General features: G+C 33.0%; 1 protein-coding gene across 4 annotated transcripts in view; it reads right to left on the reverse strand.

Moving 5' to 3' along the window:
• Positions 1 to 19936, reverse strand: part of MAGI2 (membrane associated guanylate kinase, WW and PDZ domain containing 2) — a 1221159-nt gene that overhangs the window by 876659 nt on the left and 324564 nt on the right. For all 4 annotated transcript variants that reach the window (XM_036231069.1, XM_036231070.1, XM_036231071.1 and 1 more), the window contains exon 2: positions 10663 to 10779. In XM_036231069.1, the coding sequence (XP_036086962.1) occupies positions 10663 to 10779 (117 nt within the window). The remainder of the gene's footprint in view (positions 1 to 10662; positions 10780 to 19936) is intronic.

Consider the following 19936-nt stretch of genomic DNA (forward strand, 5'->3'; position numbering starts at 1 on the left):
CAAAGCATTTTACTTCTCTCAAACTATAATTAATTTTCTGTAGTGCTTCAAATAATATATTCAACTCCCCACTTTTAATTAAGATTTCTTGCTCCAAGTTTAAATTATGTTCTGAAAGAAATTTTTGTCAATTACTTTTTCATGTGAGAAATATAATTATGAACTAAATTTTGTCACATTCATACTTTTTAATAATAATGTAGCCAACAAAAAAATAACAGATACACAAGTTTAAAATGTCTCATTCTATTAAGTAAAGTAGAACAATTCCAGAATATACTGAAAATGCATAAGTTTCTGGGTTTTCTAAAGAACAAATACATTTCCCTGGTAGCTTTTATATATCAGTTAGCATACTGTAAATCAATTATTAGGAGCTTGAGTATAAGTAGGAAAGTAAAAATCTTACTTAAAAATGCACTGTAAATCTTTTTACTAATACTTGATAACAATTATTTATATGTTAGTATTTCGCTATAAATTCATCAGAAAAGCAATTTAAAACTTCGACCAGTTTTTTAAAAGTAATAAATTTAAGACACAGACACTATATACCTACTGTTTTATTATGGGAAAAAAAAGACACTTAAAGGCGATATTTTATTTCTTGGAGAAATGATCTTTTTTTGCAGGACAATTCTATTGCCTATTCTCCAGATTCTTAAGTGTCAAGAGGAAATAGTGGTGGTTGTAGCCACGGTGGCAATTTCTCAATTCTGACTTTGTTAAATCCAGAAATTTATCAGTTTAGGCTTTGTGAATCATAGTTGCAGGCCTTAGAGGTGGCAGTTACCCTAGTAGAGCAGTTCTGTATTGTTTATTATTTCTGAGGATCTATTCTGCAACCCTCTTTTCTAAATGTTTCCAGCAGTTTTCTAAACAATTTCCTAAATCTCTTCTTCCCTAAAGCACCTAGCATGGTTTTACTTCCTGGGATGAATGACACATTCCATACTGATTTGCTTTGTGAAATAGAAAACTAATCAAAGAATTCTTTGATACCGAAAGCAATCCTGAGAGAAGGAAAACATGATAGGAGTTGGGTTGGCTGCCTGCCATTGGTTATTCAATGGTTTAAGTTGCTCACTAGACACCAGATATTAAGGTACATATTACTTAGATCCCTTGAGTGAGAATTGGAATATTTACCCAGAATCCAGGGAAGATACATGAGCTGAGAAGGCACATGTGGACATCTCTGTTCCACATGTTCCTGGTGAAGGGTTTGAACAAGTTATGCTACTGTTTCGCCATGGAACTATGCTCAGAGAGTTAGTAGGTAGATTTAGGATCTAGGAAGCTGTCACTTTACTGGGCCACAAGTAACAGCTGAGTCAATGGAGCACCAGTTATGCTAAGATGGGAGAGTGTGCTTCTCTTCAGCAGTCGAAGGATTATTTTCTCCACTAAAATGCTATGAATCCTGAAATAAATAACCCGGGTTACCTCCAGATAAGAACAGGAGGAAGGCATGCTACTGTTGAATAATATTAATTACCCACTGACTTTGGTCTTTTCGGAGCCCCTGTTAGAGTGATATCAGTGGAGCTCCTGCACAGCAGCTGTGGAAATAGTGTGTGATTTAGAGGTCTTAATAATTAACTAGCCATTTTGATGATTTTTTTTCCTACTTTTATGTAAACATTAGATAAAAATGGAGATATACATCCAAGCAGTCTTCTATGTTCTGGTGCCTCCACAAAATTGTTCAGACCTATTGGGACATCAGAGCTATAGTGACCAAGAAGGTAACACGATACATCTTAAAATGGGTTTGGCCTCAGACAGACCTAGACGCTTTGATTCCTTGTAATCTACTTAGTAGCTGTGGTTTGAGGAAGGGCTCTTAACCTCTCTAAGCTTAAGTTTCCTCATAAATAACAGGAACCACAACACATTTCTCGGAGAATTGCAAAATGCAATGACATAATTATAGTTCTCGCATGTAGATGTTTGATAAATGTTAATTCATTACCTTTTACTCACTTCACCCCTGTTGCTCTCACACAGGTTTGCAAAAAAAAAAAAAAAGCGCCTTTATAAAATGCCAAAGCCAGAAACTTTTAAGACAGATATTTTATAAATGCCTATTTATAGAGTTTTATATAGTTAGAATTTTAGATTTAGATTAGAATTCAGAGTATGAAGTGCAGGTAGAAGGTTTACTAGAGCTAAGATTTAATAAATATTACAAGCAAAGTTTAAAAATGAAAGGAAGCTTTTTGATAATGTAAATCCTTTTGCATATTTATCTCTCTTCCTATAACAAGATGACAGTTTTAATTATCAGAATAATATATTTATCAATTAAAATTTTCTTTTTCTCCTTAGATGTTTTATATTCCAATATTTCTGACAATGATGTGCTCAGAAAAAGACAATTTGGTACTTGATTGATTAATGGCCAATCAAGAGGCTCATGTCCAGATGAAAAGAATTGACTTAAAGCTAGCCAATCAATAGACCACCTGAAAACTTTCCTGGTAATTATCAATACTTTTTAATTGTGGAAATTTCTGTCCATATCTGCTTGGTAAAAAAAAAAAAATTCTTTTCTATTGATGGAAATCCATTCCTGCTCATCAGAGAGCCTGTCAGCCTGTAGAACTCCATTCATGCTTACTAGGTAGTTGGTCAGCTTGCAGAGTTCTTTGCTTTTCCTCTTTTTCTCCCCCTAGAGCATCTCTGAACCTCTCTGGAAGCACTCTTATTGTGCTCATACCTTCCCAGGGCTTCCATTAGAGAGCTTCTCTCATTAGAGCATGGGCTGGATGCCTAATCCACCTGGGATAGAATCCCTGTTCCTCCACTGACTTACTGCATGGTGTCAGGTCTGTTACTTAACTTCAGAGCCTTGATTTCTCTGTACGTCTTCACAGGCGGGGATAACGCATATTAAGGATGCTGTGAGGATGCAGAGATAATGTATGAAAAAACATTTCTTGCACATAGGAAGTACTCAGTAAATGGTATTTGCTGCTATTTAAAGAATTGTTCTGGTTGATGTTTATGGAGTTCCATACCTAGAAATGGCCCTTGCTGGAGACTCATCACCATTCTCCCACTTGGAATGCTAAGCTAAATTGGATTCAGCACATGAAGTCTCAAATTTCCTACAAATACTCATGTCTATTACTGATTTTCACAGTTTTCATTATCGTCAAATAATTTAAAAAAAGGAGAAAAGGAATCAGAATTCCTGCTAAAAAAAAGGAGAAGACAAATATACAGAGCTTGGCATTAGCCCCTTAATTCAGTTTCTTCTTTGGATGACAAGTTAAGGAATTATCATTTATGCAACAAGAGGATTGTATTGATCAGCAAGTGAAAGTGTATCTTTACAACAACAACACATTTACAGATATTTACTTATTTTGTATGTATAAAAAGCAACATTTCTGCAAGCTAGCCTGTTAGTAGGAAAGGCAATAGATTCTGGAATAGAAACTGGGAAACTAATTGGTAATTGATTCCATTCTAAATTTCCAACTCGCCTAAGAAAGCAGGATCTATGTATATTTTCTAATTGAATTGACTGTCAGTCCTACATTTGTCTTACTTTCTAATTACCCTGCATGGGAAACACATTGACTCTCCTAAACTGTCTCCTGACTCTCCTGATTGAGCACTGATTTAATTCCCATTAGTTAGATCTATTTGGGTGTCCACCCAGGGCCATTCACCTGCATGGTTGACATTTATTAAAGTTCAACATTAGAAGACACTATATTTCATGTTAAACATCTTATCATACAGATTACAATCACATTTTCATAACAATACACCTCATGCTTCAGAAGTCTTTATGTCACATCTCAACTCATTATGCATTCCAAAAGAGGAGAACAATTTTAAAAGCTTTGTATTTCTCATTATGTTTATTTTCCCATCCACTTAACTCAGAGTGGACTATATTTCAGAGTTTCATGAATAGTGAAGGCAAGTTTCAAAGAACATCAGAGTTGTGATGGCATCCTTAACTTGACATTTATGGAAAAATCTGAAAGTACACGCTTGGCTAGTTTTATCCAGAACTGCACTTAATTTAAACCTAGCTCTTTATTTTTCCCTGAAGTGTCTGCTATATTTGATATATTTTCGGTTTCCATAAGCTGTTTACACCTGCTCAATATCAAGGGCATTCCATACTTGGAATAATTTAAGCCAATTTAATGAACTGATTTGAATAATACAATAAAGAAAACAAGCCAGCAGAATCAGAAAAATATACTACTTTAGAGCAGAAAGAACTGTTACAGTTAATTTTATTCCCTTTTGTCCTCCCCTTAGTTTTAAAGGTAAGGACTTTGCCAAGGTCCTATGGTTAGTGGCAGAGCCTAGTCCAAAACCAATAGCTCTCAGTTCTTACATAAGTGTTCTTTTCATCCATGTTGCCAAGTAGGTAATGCCAAGGGTTATTATTACTCACCATGCTCTAGCAATGCTATAAACTGCAATAGATAAAGAACTCTGTCTAGTGCACAGACATTAGTACTCCTTTTTATTGTTCTTTTGGCCAGGTGTATTTGAATCAGAATTGAATGCTCTACTACAAATCTGCAGCCTTAAAGTCCCGTGATCACACTGGTGCCCACTGCCATCTGCCTACATCTTTCCTTAAGCTACACAATCATTCGACAGCCTCCATACTAGTCAGCAGACTTTGGAAACTTGGATAGGTCTGAACCCAAAAGAATCCTAATTCTTTCTGTTCAAAAAGTGCAATGACGTACAATGATCTGTGTTGATCTTGTATACAACTGAGCTACAATTTTGAAGTCTGCAGGGAACAGATTCTGGAACCTCTGGAAAGTGTGCAATTTTTAACTGAAAGTGATGACTAGCTTTTCTGAAGATGAAAAAATGGCTTCAGGCACTCATCTCTAATTCTTCCTTGGGCCAGATTCTGGAATTATTGAAGACCAAGAGGTACATATCATCTGCCTACTCCATCTGTGGTCCATAGACCCAAATTTCCTTATGAAGAGGAAAGAGAGAAATAAGAATCAAAATGGAAAAATGAAGAGGAAAGATTGTGTCACAGCCACCAAAAAAAGCAGATCAAAGTCAGGGACGATGAAATTTATATGGTTTGGAAGATCACCAAAGTTGGTCACTGTTGGTGTTTATTACCTTTTTTGTGTGTCTAATGTGTTTCTTTATTCTAAACTAGTGCCTTGTGATATCAAATGGATAAATCAATATGATCACTTCTAACGTACCTTGATCTTCCATTTCAAGCAACATTTTGAAGCCATTTTTCTTCTGTAGAGTACTCTGTCGATCAAACCAATAAATGTGACAAACTGACCAGGATATATGGATTCATTTTGTTCAATGAAGAAAGAAAAAAACTATGTACTTCCACATATATTACATAAAACTAGAGCTTATTATTTTCAGTGATAAGGAGGAGAGGGTAAATCTAATGCAGCTTTCTATAAAATAAGAACACTTTTTAAATAAATATACCAGGCAGGCACATGAATCAGTAAATTAGTAGAATCCTTGCAAGCATTTCCTACTGCTCGGAAGCTTCTGAAATTTTTCTTTGGCCTATGTTTATAGGAGAGTTTATAAATCTCTCAAGAAATTTAGTTGCATCTGTTTATAGATTCCCTTCTTGTTTGACCCACAATGCTAATAACATATTTATTCTCTAATAACCCTTCTTGTCAACACTTAACACCAAATATAATCAGACTATTTTTAAAAATCAAATTCATTTTCTAAGACCAAAAATCTAGCAACTTGATTCTAAAATGATTGTGAAAAATATGATTCATACTCTAAAAGCAACTTCAAAAGGAGCTTCTAAATTGATTATTCTTATTTAACGCAATAAGGTTAAAATTAAAATAGATGTCAAAATACAGTTGTTGTAATACGTTGTTTTAAAATTCAGTTGGCTTTGATATTTCTTGTCCTATGCCTGCATGTCTATGTATAATTCAATCTACCAACCCAGAACATAGGCTTATATCTCTTAAGTCTTCTGAGTATCTAATCATATTCTTGATTACTTCCAACTCAGAGAATTTCATTTCTCTGAAGAAAGATAATTTTTTTGATAATATAATCCATAGGTTGATGTCACTCTCTCTTTTTACCAAATCCTTACGAATGTACATTTGTGATGAAAATTATGAGTAATTGGGAAAATTCATTCATGCTCCAAGTAAACTTATTGCATTATTGACTATTAGATATTTTAAGAAGCGTTAAAAATGCTGATTTTTGCTTAAGTATTAAAATTATTTTACCCCATATAGTATACTAGGATATTCTGGCCTAATTTTAATTTAAGACTTTTTAATAGATATTTTATCACCAGCTTGTCTCCAAAAGTCCTGTCTGACCATAGTTCTACATGGGATTATCTAATTAAGGAAAAGGAATGTTGATCCTTGCATAGCTGTATCTTTTGCGGTGTTGGTAACTGCTCTTCTTAAAAAGAGACAGTTCTCATAATTTTTAAATGTTGCTTCTACTTGTTTCTCCATGAAAAATAATTTAGCATGACAGAAATTAAAAGAATATATTAGAAAACTTACAATTTTATTTTGGACAATGCTTCTTTTTTCTTTTTAACATGGTGCAGTTATGCTAACTTAAAGTGCTTAAATATATAGAAACATCATTGTGAGTTACAACTCAATCAGCTCTTCCATAAAAGTAATTTCTTTCATATCTTAAATCTATGATTTTCATTATATTTGCTTTATGTGGAATAGTTTTAGAACTTTAGTTTTATTGATTTTTTCTTTTACTTAATATACACTGATATTTCTTTTGATTTCAAATAAATTTAAAATATTTTCCAATAAAACCATATAACCAAATGTCAAAGTATAGTTTTGGGAGAGAAGTTTAATAACTATCTTCCATTTCACTATGAAACTTTTAAAGTTGGACATTGAGGTCATTCTTCATGTTATCTGGTATAATGAGGAATATTAAGAATAGAAAGGACCAAATTTCAACTATAAATGAGTGATTATTTTTCTCATATTTAAGAAGCGTAGTCAATTTAGGCATGGTCGATTTGGCTCAAGTTAACAATATACAATCATTATGATCAGTAGAATATTAAAATCAAAATAAACTCCATTTTTACTCTTTAAACATTTGAAAATCAGTCCAGTAGTCTTCTGTATTAATTCCAAAAATTTCTCTCATATATTACACTAAGGACAACTCATGTTGTTAACTTTGTACACTTAACAAGCTATGATGAAACAACCTCATGGAAACTCTAAACAGGTGCTGCTCACTTAGTGCTTTGGAAATGTATTTTGTGAGCTGTCAAGGGAATTTAAACCCCATTTGATGGATGTTATAAACTCTTTTGAGTACATTATCCATATATACATTTCCTGGTTAGTCTTTATCATATTCCAGATTGTAACAGTTTCATCTCATCGTTATTTACTCATTTCCCCTGAAGTTCCATTACAAAAAATCAAATGTAGCCTTAAATCTAATAGTAGAAAGATTCATTTACAGTATCCACTTTTTGTAAAAATTAACTTTCATTTTAAAATACCAGAATCCTCTTAACACCTATGTTACCACCATAAATTATGTAGTTAACAACTAAAAGGCACATCTTTAGGAACAAATTTAGGTCTTTCATAGGTGTAAATCATGTGACTGGCTAATCTTCTACAGAAAATATCAAGGGTCAGTTCCTAAAGATCATTTCCCTATGACTCAGTTTGAAGGAATGATGAACTGACATCACGAGGGCCTCTGTGTGTGTGCATGTGTGTGTTATGTGTTATACGCACTCATGCTCATTACATGCCCAATGATCCCATCTCTGTTACCAAGTTCTGCCTTCTGTGCCTAGAGACACAACTTTAAAAAAACACTTTCGAGGAACTGGGTTCTGAGATAAGGTTCCAGGGAAAGAAAATGAAACGGCTAAATACAATCCATGCTTGTTTATGGGCAGGGAACTGATTGATGGAATTTTGTATTATCTGTAGTTAAGGCCCAGTAGAAACCTGGACTGGCCACAACCCTACATGGTTTTCTCATAAATTAGCCAGCAGCCAGGCCCAGACCTCCTTCAGAAAGGGGTATAGGAGCCAAGTTGTCCACCACTGGACTGGGCTGAGTGTCTGTGTGTGAGGAGAAGGGATCTCTGGGGCTCTCACCACATAGCTCTCTCTTATTCACGAGGTACCAGAGAAATCCAGCTCCAAGACTTTGCTCTTTTCTTCCTAGTTGTAGTTGGTGGTGGTAGTGAGCAGAATTACTCAGTTGGGTTTTGCCTTGTAAATATGGTAAATTAACTTCACAGAGTTATAAGTTTACTACAATTTTGTTTCCACGGAATTACCTAGGACCTATTCCTGGTGTTATTAATAGATAAACAAGAAGTATGCATATTAACATATGCTTGTATCAGAGAAGTGAAACCTTCTTCAGTAATACATTTTCCTTTTATGGTGGTGGGCACATGAGAACCACCAATGAGAATTTTTTGACAAAAGAGAATACATAAAAAATATAACTGCCTACTCAAGACCAAAAGATATGCTGAATATACCTGTAAGTTTCTAAACAATGACACGATTTTACACAGTTAACAGTGGCAAATTATTTCACATTTTTGTTCTGCACACTCTCTGAAGATGTCTGAACATCTCATTAAAATGTATACTTGGTGAAGATAGTGGATTGCCCAGGCCCAATTCATCAATATAAAAGTGATTATAGATAATATAAATCAGAATCATCTCTTAGATGTTTTTTCACTTTTATGTCAAATTGAGAACATTGTTAGTGAATGAAATTACTAGAATTATCTATTAGGAGTGGTGGCTACAAATTAAAAATAATTGTTTGATTATAATATTCAGATTCAATGAGTTTCTAATCATCTCTTTTATAGGAGCTATTCAAGGACTTCTAATTGAATTTATGACCTTGTACTGAAATCACATCACAAAACTCTTTATGTTTACTTATATAAACCTAGTTATTCTTTTCTTATATTTATTTTTCCCTCATAGTATTTCTTTGGTACTCTTAAGAGAAATAACTTATTAAAGAAGTTAATTAACACAAAATTTACTCCTATTATCTTCATATTTAATTAAAACTTCTTATATATGTCATCACCTTAGTAAGGACTACAGTATTTCTGAATGTCAGTCTCTTATCTATTTCCTTCAGCTTTTAAACATAATAAAGTGCCTGGATTCTTTATTTGGTATTTCAGATCTCCTTTCTTTTATGTCACAAAAGATAAATTTACACAGTGGCACTGACAACATCACAGCTTTGAAAATGAGTCCACCTGTTACCTTGTAAATAGTTCAGTCAGTTTAATACATCTTCCTTTGCCCATCACTTTAATGTCAAACTTACAAGCTTAAGAATGCACTTTACTCAATTTCTAGTTTTAAAGCAAGACTCTAAAATCCATTCCCTTAAATAACACACACTGACAAAGTCAGCATTTGAACTGACAAGATGTCAATCAGTAAACATTCTCATTTAGGAATATTTGATAGCGGTGCTCTGGCATTTCTGCTTTAATGAACATTCAGTGCTAATGATGGCAAGAGTCCACCTCTCCTAAAATGTGAAAAAGGTAAAAAAGGATTGGGTGCTGAATTATTCATTTCACTCCTCTGTGTGTTTTAAGTATTTCAGTATAATCATCCATGATCTCTACCTTTTACATAGTAGTTCAATCCCAGAAATAAAAAGTATATATTTATATATTTGTTATTTGTTTCATTTATCCTAGACAAAGTTTTCTTTCTTTAATATCAACTTTCTAGAGCCCAAAGCTTTACATTTGTTAAACTTCAGAGGAGATCTAAGATGAAGAAATATGCACAACACCCATGGATCCAAGTTTCTGGAGAGATTGGGAAGTCTCTGGAGGTCACTGACTCTACCTTGAAAAAAATAGATTTTGATATCTATCTAAGATCTAGGACCTGACTTTAAAAGTCCTTGAACTGTCATAAAGTTTTAGAAGATTCTCAAATGAGCTAAAACAGGTATTAACAAGACAATTTGTGAATTTTATCAATTTATGAATTCCTCTCTTATGAAGTAGCATCTGTTCATAATCAGGGATTGTTTGTGGATTTCTATAGATTGCTCATAACAAATTTACACCAAACACTTAACATCATCACTTTCACAAACATTAAGCTTTACTTTCCAACTCATAATTTTTTTTCACTTGTGAGACTTTCTTGCTTCAAACCAGAGATAAGGCTGGGAGTTAACTGTGTAGATTTTATTCACAAAATAGCTGTTTCAGCTAATAAATTGAATTTTCATTTTCCTATTTCCCAGTGTGGAGTTCTATACCAATCATGATTCTTTCTGAATCACCGACATTCTGGACTAGAATTCATATTTCTCAGAACTAACGGGAAAAATAAGCTAGGTTTTATAGCTTAAAAATCGCAAATCTCTTCTGGCTACAAGTTCATCGTAAACCATACAACTGCAATTATTAGCTTTTACATTTAAAACTTCCATATCTCAAATTAGTTTTCTGTTCCAAAAGCCCATCATAAAAAAAAAAAAATCAGTGTGATCTAACTTTTCTTTTAAACACTGGATATATTGCTGAACATTTATCTGTTAACATAGAAAGAAAATAACATTGCCTGTTGTACTCACATGGCACAGTGCGGAGGTAGAGGTTGTCACGAATGATTTGCTGAAGTTCGTGGTCCACAGAACCCTTCTGAAATCGTAAGTTGAGGTAGTGACGAAGATCCTTATCAACAATTCCTCCTAGAATAATAGAATTTCTTAATAAAGAATACTATAAAATATTTTAAATATGTAATTCGATTGCCATATTTGAATCCATTTGAAAGATACATTATTTCACATTGTTCTTTTGACCTTCTAAAACATTTACTGCCATAATAATAATAGATAGCATTTACTGAGATAATAATTGTCTACCAGGTCTATATTCAGAATTTTACATGCATTCCTTAATGTATTTTCATTTAGAATGAAGGCAAAAGATACATATTACTCCTGAGCTAATATTGAAATATCTCTCATTGACTGGATAGAAAGTTTGTTCCCTCCCCACCCCCCCATCCCCCTTTTCATTCTTCCTGTCCCCAAGCCTCTGGCATTCTACTTTCTGGCTCTAAGAATTTGACTACCCCAGATATCTCACATAAGTGGAATCATATAATATTTGTTCTTGTATGACTGGCTCATTTCACTTAGCAGGTCTTAAAGGTTTGAAAAGATTTTCGTTATTTAAAGTTACTATGGATTTAGATAAGTATGGTGATATGAAAAGTCAAAAGAAAAAATGCTATGAAAATCCTAATTCCTTACACCCTTTATAAAATCAAAGTAACTTGTTTTATAAAATATGTGCAAATGTTTTTAACTAGATAGATTTTAAATGATTTAGTTATTTTCATTTTATTATTATAATTAATATTATATTATAGAAATAATTTTGAGTCTCCTTACGATTACAATCTAATGAAAAATAAGCTAGGCTATAGGTAAGAATACCAATACTGTGGATTTATCAAAGATTAATTTCATATTTAAAGATAATTATAGTAAATTATGAAGATTTATCTAAGGCTCTTCTTATTCTTACACTTGAAAGAACAGATTTTATATCATAATACTTATAAAAATATGAGTAAGAATTCCTAAAACCCTTATGTTTTCAAACACATTCAAGTAGTTGAGCCAAGACAAAGGATAGAAGAAATAAGAAACCTGTAAGAGTCACAAAAATCATATTCTCCTCAAATTTTTTTGAATTCCAAAATTGCAATTCATTAATCTATTTGCACCACCATGACCCCACAAAATACCATTAAATGGGTGGGCATATATGCACACAAACACCTTTTGCTCAAACAGTAGTTAATGTATTTGCAAAGTTAACATATGCAACATTTCTGAAGTTTCCAAATCCATTGGTTTGGTTGCCTCCTCTTCTGTTGGCACAGCCTCATAGGATTCCACAAGAAATAATATTTTTAACTGAATTGACTATCAAAATTCTTACTCTCCAAACAATATTTTTCATACATTTAAGCAAACAACCTCAATATATTTCTCCATCCAATATAATATAACAGTGGAAAACAACATTAAAGGAAAACATATTGCTCAGTGGGTGCACATAAATATTACATTCAGAATGCTTGAACATACTTTTTTTCCAAATTCAAAAATATTTCTCAAAGAAGCAAAGAAAGTCATTTGAAATTACCATCACACATATCAACAATTAGTTATTATATATACCATCAAATTTCCATGTGTTCAACTTGCTGACATCACGCTAAAGTAGTTAGTAATTAGAAATCCTGAAATTCTGTTTTTCTCCCTTGGACTTTTCCAGTCAGCAGAACATGCCTATGCTTGCTAACTCGTTATACAGCTATAGAGCAAGCATAATGTCTGTCCTCAGCAGTCTTTTCTATGAGTTCTAAGTCTACAGGTCTTTTAACAACTGCATTCCATCTTTCTTCTCTTTTTTCTTTCTAATATGTGGGAGATGCCAAGTTATGAGATGCTTTCTGGTAGTCTGAGAATATGCTAACTATAGAACAACAGACAGTCTGTCCACTAAAGTAAGCTAGAATCACTCACCTAATGTAACATAGGTAAGCTCACATGCGTAGTCAAAGATGTTTGTTGTTCCTAGAAATATGTTATCAGTTTAAGCCATTTCTACTACTACAAATATGCATTAGCCTCTCAAAAGTTTACCTACATAAGAAAACAAAAAGGCTGTCTATTTATTCAAGGACTTTAATATACTGTTTGATATCTTAATCTATCAATATTACTATATCAGTATCTCTTTTTTTCCATGAAGGACTTGTGGAGGCTTCTAAAAGCTAATATAAAATTTATACTAAAATGAATTGTCACAAATGGTTGCATTTGTTTTGGAAGGACTTTTCCTGTCTGATATTTCACAAATACTTTATCACCCTTCACAATTTCTTAAAGCATCTTTCAAGTAAGGCAATTTTATTTACTCACTATCCTTATGGCAAATTCTGCTAGTTGTGTACCCATTTTTTCTCTCTATTCTTTTTTAATGAAAACCCTTATTTAGTTTCAAGTCCAAACACACTCAGCCCTAGGACATGGATCAGAGTTGTCTGAACCAGTCACACAATCAAGTTCTCCAGTTTCCCAGTTGCCCTTACAGCTTCCAAGAGCTGTGTCTGGCCATCAAGACCTAACAAAGAAGGAGGCGATTTCTTTATTTATTGAACTAGACTTGATATCTGAGATGTAGCAGCCACAGTCTGAAATGACTCACATTAGGGAAAAATAAAACATGCTCAGCATATCGAAGTCAAAAACAGCTTGGGTCCCTGTTGATTTCACTGAGCGGTTAATATATCAGCAACTACATACCTTAAGATTTCTTGTTATATGAAAAAAAAGTGCATACTTATTTTCTAAAACTATTATGATTTTCTGTTATTTGCAACTGTACATAATTCCAATTAATATATATGTATGGAAATGTTTTACATGTATATATAATATGTATACACACATTTAAAGGAATGTTTTCCCTTAATTATAAATTTCATCTAGAGAAAAATTAAGCAACAGATAGTGTTCAATAGCTGAGCTGAAAAATAGAGTCTGCATGCCAAAAGTACCTAATTTCAGGTATGTAAGTTAATATTTTAAAGCAAGCTAAAATATAAAAATAAAACAGTGTCCAATAAGTGGAATATGTTATTACAGTAAATAAATAATCTATTATCTTATAGGCCATAGTTATAATTTTTGGTTTTATTGTTATTGCTTGTCTATAGAGTTTCTGTTTTGTCATTTTTTTACTGATCTATATCTGGTAGCTTAGAAAACACCCACATCAATACTTATGTCAAGCATAGCACTGTCCCTTAGCCATTGTACTCTTATTTTCAAAAAAATTCAGTGGCTTTTACTTACTATGATATTTTAATAGTTATTGAGATACTTCATTTAACTGAAAAAAAATTATTTTCTTCATTTTACAAAATAAAAGAATACATTAAAAGACATAATACCTTCTCAAAGCACACATTTGCCAATATGAGATATGGGAAGGATTTGAATCATATGATTCTGCTTCTAAAGAACACTTACATTGTGAAGACCAAACTTCTTAGTACAGAGCAGTCAAGTACTTTCTTAACATGACCCTAAACAAACTTTTCAACCTTACTTCAAAATATAACATCGAAAACCCTCAGGAGAGAACTCAATTCAAACACTTCATATTGCAAACAAGGAAAGTGAAACTCACACAAATTATTCAGCATTGGGTTCACAGCAAAAATGGGGAGGTGAGTGTGGAAAGCATCAGAAAGCAACTCCCATGAATTATTTGAGAAGAAAATTCTAAATGTTACCACGTGAAAATGGTGTGCATCTCTATGGTTTTCATAATTTTCAGAAATGTCTCCAGTAGAACTGCTTTGTGCTGCCACTATTTGAATGCCAAGATTGAGGAAGCAAAGAAAGAAGATGCTGCTTGGCTCAGATAGACATAATTCCCTTGGAATTTTCCTTAAGAAAAATTGTTGGTTTTAGCCTTGTGGACAAAGCCAGACATTCTTCCTAAGATTGAGGGAGAAAAATACCAGGCTGCATAATGTTTGTGTCAAGGGTCTGATTGCTAATAGGTGACAAAAGTAGTTCCATCCATGATTCAAGGGCATAAACATTGGCTCAGATTTTCCTCTGGAAACAATACACACCTTATAAACTTAATGTAAACTGGGGAAAATAGTTCACTGATTGAGATGGTATGGGAAGTGTACGAAGAGGCAGGTGGAGATGATCAACAAGCCAAAGTCTGGCTCATTCTGATGTCATTTATTCATCCTGCATTTCAGCCAAATCAAGCTACTCTAACCTTACCTAATTTTCTTTCTCTTTACCTCGGTTTTTCTTTTTTTTCCATTCATACTCCATAGATATTGAAATGGGCATTTGATTTTTGTTCATTGGTTTGTTTGTGCTTTATCTTTTCTACCCATCTCTATGCTTTACCTTGTACTATCTTGTTTGGTAACAGCACCCTGATTTCCTTTTTCAAGTGGCCATATCTCTCTCATTCTGCATAACTGTGGTTAGATTTTAGGCAATTTACCCAGCCTTCACTGAGAAACTTAAAAGAAAACTGTTAGCCTGGGTGGCTTAAACAACCAATATTTCTCACAGTTCTTGATGCCGAGAAGTCTAAGATCAAGGGGCTGGCAGATCGGATATTTGGTAAGGAACTCTTCTTGGTCTACAGATGACCATCTTCTTATAGCCTTGTAGCCTCACATGGCTGAGAGAGACATCATTTCTCTAGTGTTTCTGCTTATAAATGTACTATCCCATTTACGAGACCTCTGCCTTCATGGCCTAATTACTTCTCAAAATCCCTACCTCCTAATACCATTAGGAGGGTTAGGATTTCAACATGTAACTTTTAGAGAGGCCACAAATAGTCCATAATGGTAGGTATAGACCTAATAAGGTCTCCGCTAGATCTAATTCCTTGGTTCCATATTAAGTACTAAGTATATCTTATAGTTCGGGAATTTTTTATTGTTTTGCAATCAAACAATGAATTATTATATTAGTTATAGTTATAGATCACAAGTTAGTTATAGCCCGTAAGAATAAAAGCCATGGATAATTTCCTTGTGATATTGTTTTTTATTTTATGAATTGTCCAGGAAGCTAAGATCATCAACAGAAAATTGATTTCATACATTGTCTTTACCAAATAAGTAGTAAAATAATCAAGCAAAGTAGTCTGTAAGAAATTGGGAGAATGATCTTTTCAATGCCTTAAGATATGCACATGAGTAACTGCAAATTTGTTTTATGTTAGTTTATTAGATGGTTGGGAAGTAGAGGACTAGTCGAAAAGCTAGGTTGCTATGTTCCTTTTTCAAAAATAGTTTCTGCTTGGCTCACCTCAAAAATGGAGAAATAGATCACAGAAAAGTTGATTGAGTTTGTTATAAGCCATTGTCACAAAACAGGTGACAGACATATCAAATCCAGTCTGCTGGAACAGTTTCTATCCCTTTTTGAGGTGAAAAATTGTGTCTTTGGTTTCTGATGATCTAGAGGCCAACTCATTTTCAGGTGGCTAGAGTACTGCACCAAATCACTGGATTCATTTAATTTATACTAGTTTTATAAATTATGAGCCAGTATTATTATTATTATTTCAATAATAATAATTTTAAATAGGAACACACACATAAGACCCATAGTACCTTATTGCAGATGCCTTGGTCAATTGCATCTCCATAGCTGGAAACAGGTATATAAAAATTTGTATCCTTTCCTTATTTTACTCATAATATTAGAGAGTGTAGTCAATCTTTTTTTTTATCACACTTTAATATCTTTGTGTGCTGTTTTTCTTCAAAATTTTAGTGGTTTCACATATTTTATATAAGAAAGGCAATAATAAAAGAGACAACGAAATATATTAAATCATTGCAGATCATTAGGAGATTCAAAACTAGAGAGAATAATTGCTATTTCAGAGAAAATGACAGAGATAAATGTAAGTGGTTTATAATACTCTCTAGCTCTATTGAAAATGGCTTTTTATCATTTCCTTCCCCTACTATTGCACAGATGGGATATTATTATTGAGTTTCATTTTTCATTGTTAGCCTTAGTCTCAGAGTAAATGTTAAAGTTATTCTTATAGTTATGATTATAGGCTCCCATGGAGAAGAGAAAATGAGTACTTGTTATATGTTTGGCACTGTGCTAGGTCTTGTACATGCATTACTCAAAATTTTACAATCAAGAAATGTAAATGATGGACACAGAATTGAAAACAAACTCAAGTATAACTAAGTTTTCTGTGTCTCAAAATGGCCAATTCAATTTGGAAATAGGGTATTTTCTGTTAATTTCTTTGATCCACCTAACTGTTAAGCATTAGATGATCTTTATAAAAAGCAATATGTCATAAAAATTTAGCATAATGAAAGAATAAAACACGAATGGCCAAAAATGAATCTGACATAAATTTAATCCATCTTTTAAACCTGAAATTATGCCACTATAAGTTTAACAGAGAAAAAAATTTAGTAGTTATCAATAGATTTAAAATCACTGAAGGTCAATAAATCTCAAACCACTAAGGTTTCTGTATAAAATTACAAAGCTCAAAGAAAAAAACTATTGTCCAAAATATCTACATAATTTAGCAGGCAAAATGTTTTACTTAGGGAATTAGTTTACTGACTTTTAAAATGTATTCCAAAGTTTAAGCCTAAATTTTAAAAATTGCAGTGATAAAAATATCACAATTGTTGTGCATTGCCATGTATAACAATGCTTCTTGGGAGGTGAGAGCAAAGGGATGTGGCTAAAGTTCTAAGATAAGCTGACAGGTTCTAAAAATTCAAAACCCTTCTTTCACAAGGAACACTGCTAGCTCCAAGACCCTTGGGGATTCTTGCTGATATTGTCAAAGATTTCTCATGGTTTAGGAGTGTGTAGAAGAGGAGCAGCCTGTTGGGAGGATAAATTATATATGCTCTTGTATAAAGGGTTATGTGGCAATAAACATCCTGCTAATGTATCTCCTTACCATCATACTTAGCCAAAACTCTTTTTCTTAGGAGGTGCTCAGCCCTTAGTCAAGTCTGAAGTCTTGGCTGCCTCAGTTCATACTGCCATTATCCATTTGGTCTGGTTTCACTATAAAATTGGCTGTAATTTCTCTATTTCTTATTTTAGAAGTGAATGCAAAATCATTTTGAGATTTTCTTGGCATTATTTTAAATACTTTATTATTCATAAAATTACCAAAAAAATCTTAAATGTCTTTCCCCACAAAAGTTTCTGAGTCTCCAGCCCTTTTATCTACACCATTCCCACCCAGTATATAAGGAAATATCATACAAATTCTGTAGGAAAATTGAGCAGGAAATAATAGTGGAAAATAGAAGTTTACAAAATATAGAAGTTATCTTCAGATATCGGAAGTCTAAGTTCATATAACTCAATTAGATAAATCATCCATAGAATAAGATGTGTGCATGCATGTACATGCACACCTGAGTGCATGTTAAGGGAAGAAGTGAGTGGCAATGAGAAATAAGAAAATAGCTGGTGGAAGCTATAAGAATTATGGTGGAAGAAAGACAAAGGATTATTTCTTCATCCTTGTTCTTCTAGGTTTTACTGTTCTTACCTCTGAAAGACAAGGCCCTGATCTGACTCAGGAGAGAAATAAGAAGCAAAAACTGGGTTTGAGAGGCTGAACCTATATGATGTCTGAGATTGCAGTGGAAAGGGAAGGGAAAGGAAAAAACACTCAAGAGTTGGAAGCTGAAAAAGAAAGTTACACCTGTTGCCAAGTGGCCAAGTGTGTTGTACCCCAAGTGACTGGAAGGGAAGTGTATGTGTTAAACAGATAGTCAAGGACTGTGAAAGTGAGTTCTATTATAATGGACTTTCACTGAATTAGAAAATTACTTCCTCCGACTAGAGTTTTAGAGCTATTTATACACTTGCCAGGCATAGTGCTATAAATTAGTAAATTCAATTATCCATACCTGAAGGCTATCAGTTAAAATTTCCTAAAAACCTACTTTAGACATCTGGAGCTGTATTTCCTCTAGAAATATAGGGAAGACTTAGCCAGGAATGGGAAAGAAAAATATACAATGAACCCATGGTATTCTCAATTATCTTCTGTCCCTGATTGCATGTAAAATTGTACCTAAATTTTGACCTCATAAAAGGGTATATAGAGGTTTCTATTTTAACAAAACCCTGGATCATCCTATAAATTCCTTGCAATTAAAGTCTATTGAAAATATCTCTTTAAAGTAAACTTCCATTTTTATTGAACTATTGCTATTTGTTCTTAATAACAAATTTTTATGAAAATGTCATATGATTGTTTACCTAAGAATACATTTTGCAATCAAGAAAAAAAAACTTAGAGGCTACAAACATCATTGGAAATGAATTTATACTCTTTTTAGGGGAAGGATAATAGCATAGAATAAGGAAAAAAATCTGGCAAGGGGGAGGAAATATATACATACACACACACATATAGACAGATATGGTGCATGATTTCACATTTTGAGATGTTATTAAAGAAGTAGTTGTGTTGAAGAAAGCTGAAGGTTATCTACTTCCTGTGGGTAGGCCCAAGAAATAAGAAATGTTTTTATGCTGCCCAATGACTAATGTTTATTACAGAACATTATCATTATATGAAGAAAATCAGGGGGGTAGTGGCAACAAATTTTGCTTTTCTTCATTTGTGACAAACTCCATTTTCTGGCTTAATACAATTTTTATTTTTTGAAGCCTACCACAGTGCCTTATAAGTATTAGTTGAATTACATCCCTGCTCAATTGACCTAAATGATTCTCGCAATAATGATAAATATTTTAAATACATGACTGTAACAACACATAGTAAGAAAATTTTATAAAAGTTCAGAAATGCTTTTTGTGATAAAAGAGGGGTCTACCATTACTACATATTTGTTCTTTGGACTGATACTATTAGCTATTTGCTAGGTCATGAAAATGGCTTTTATATAGTTAATCCTGTAGTATAAGTTCATTTGAATGAACTTTTACTTTCTTTTGTTCAATAATCACCTACATAATTTAAGAGATATAATTTTGTTCTTGAATTATGAAAAATATAAAACTTATACTTTTAGATAGTCTATTCATTTTATGTTTTTGGAAGTATATGACCAAGGATCTTTAATATTATCTGGGGTAGTAGCAACTTTGATTGCTCCAGCCATGTATTTTTATTAAACACTACTTACAATCATTCTAAAGCGAAAACAAAAACAAACAACCCCAATGATTTTTGTCTTTCTTCTACATAATAATTTTTACAAAATAGTACAATTATTTT

Source organism: Rousettus aegyptiacus, unplaced genomic scaffold (genome assembly GCF_014176215.1).
Source record: "Rousettus aegyptiacus isolate mRouAeg1 unplaced genomic scaffold, mRouAeg1.p scaffold_m13_p_13, whole genome shotgun sequence".
Lineage (NCBI taxonomy): Eukaryota > Metazoa > Chordata > Mammalia > Chiroptera > Pteropodidae > Rousettus > Rousettus aegyptiacus.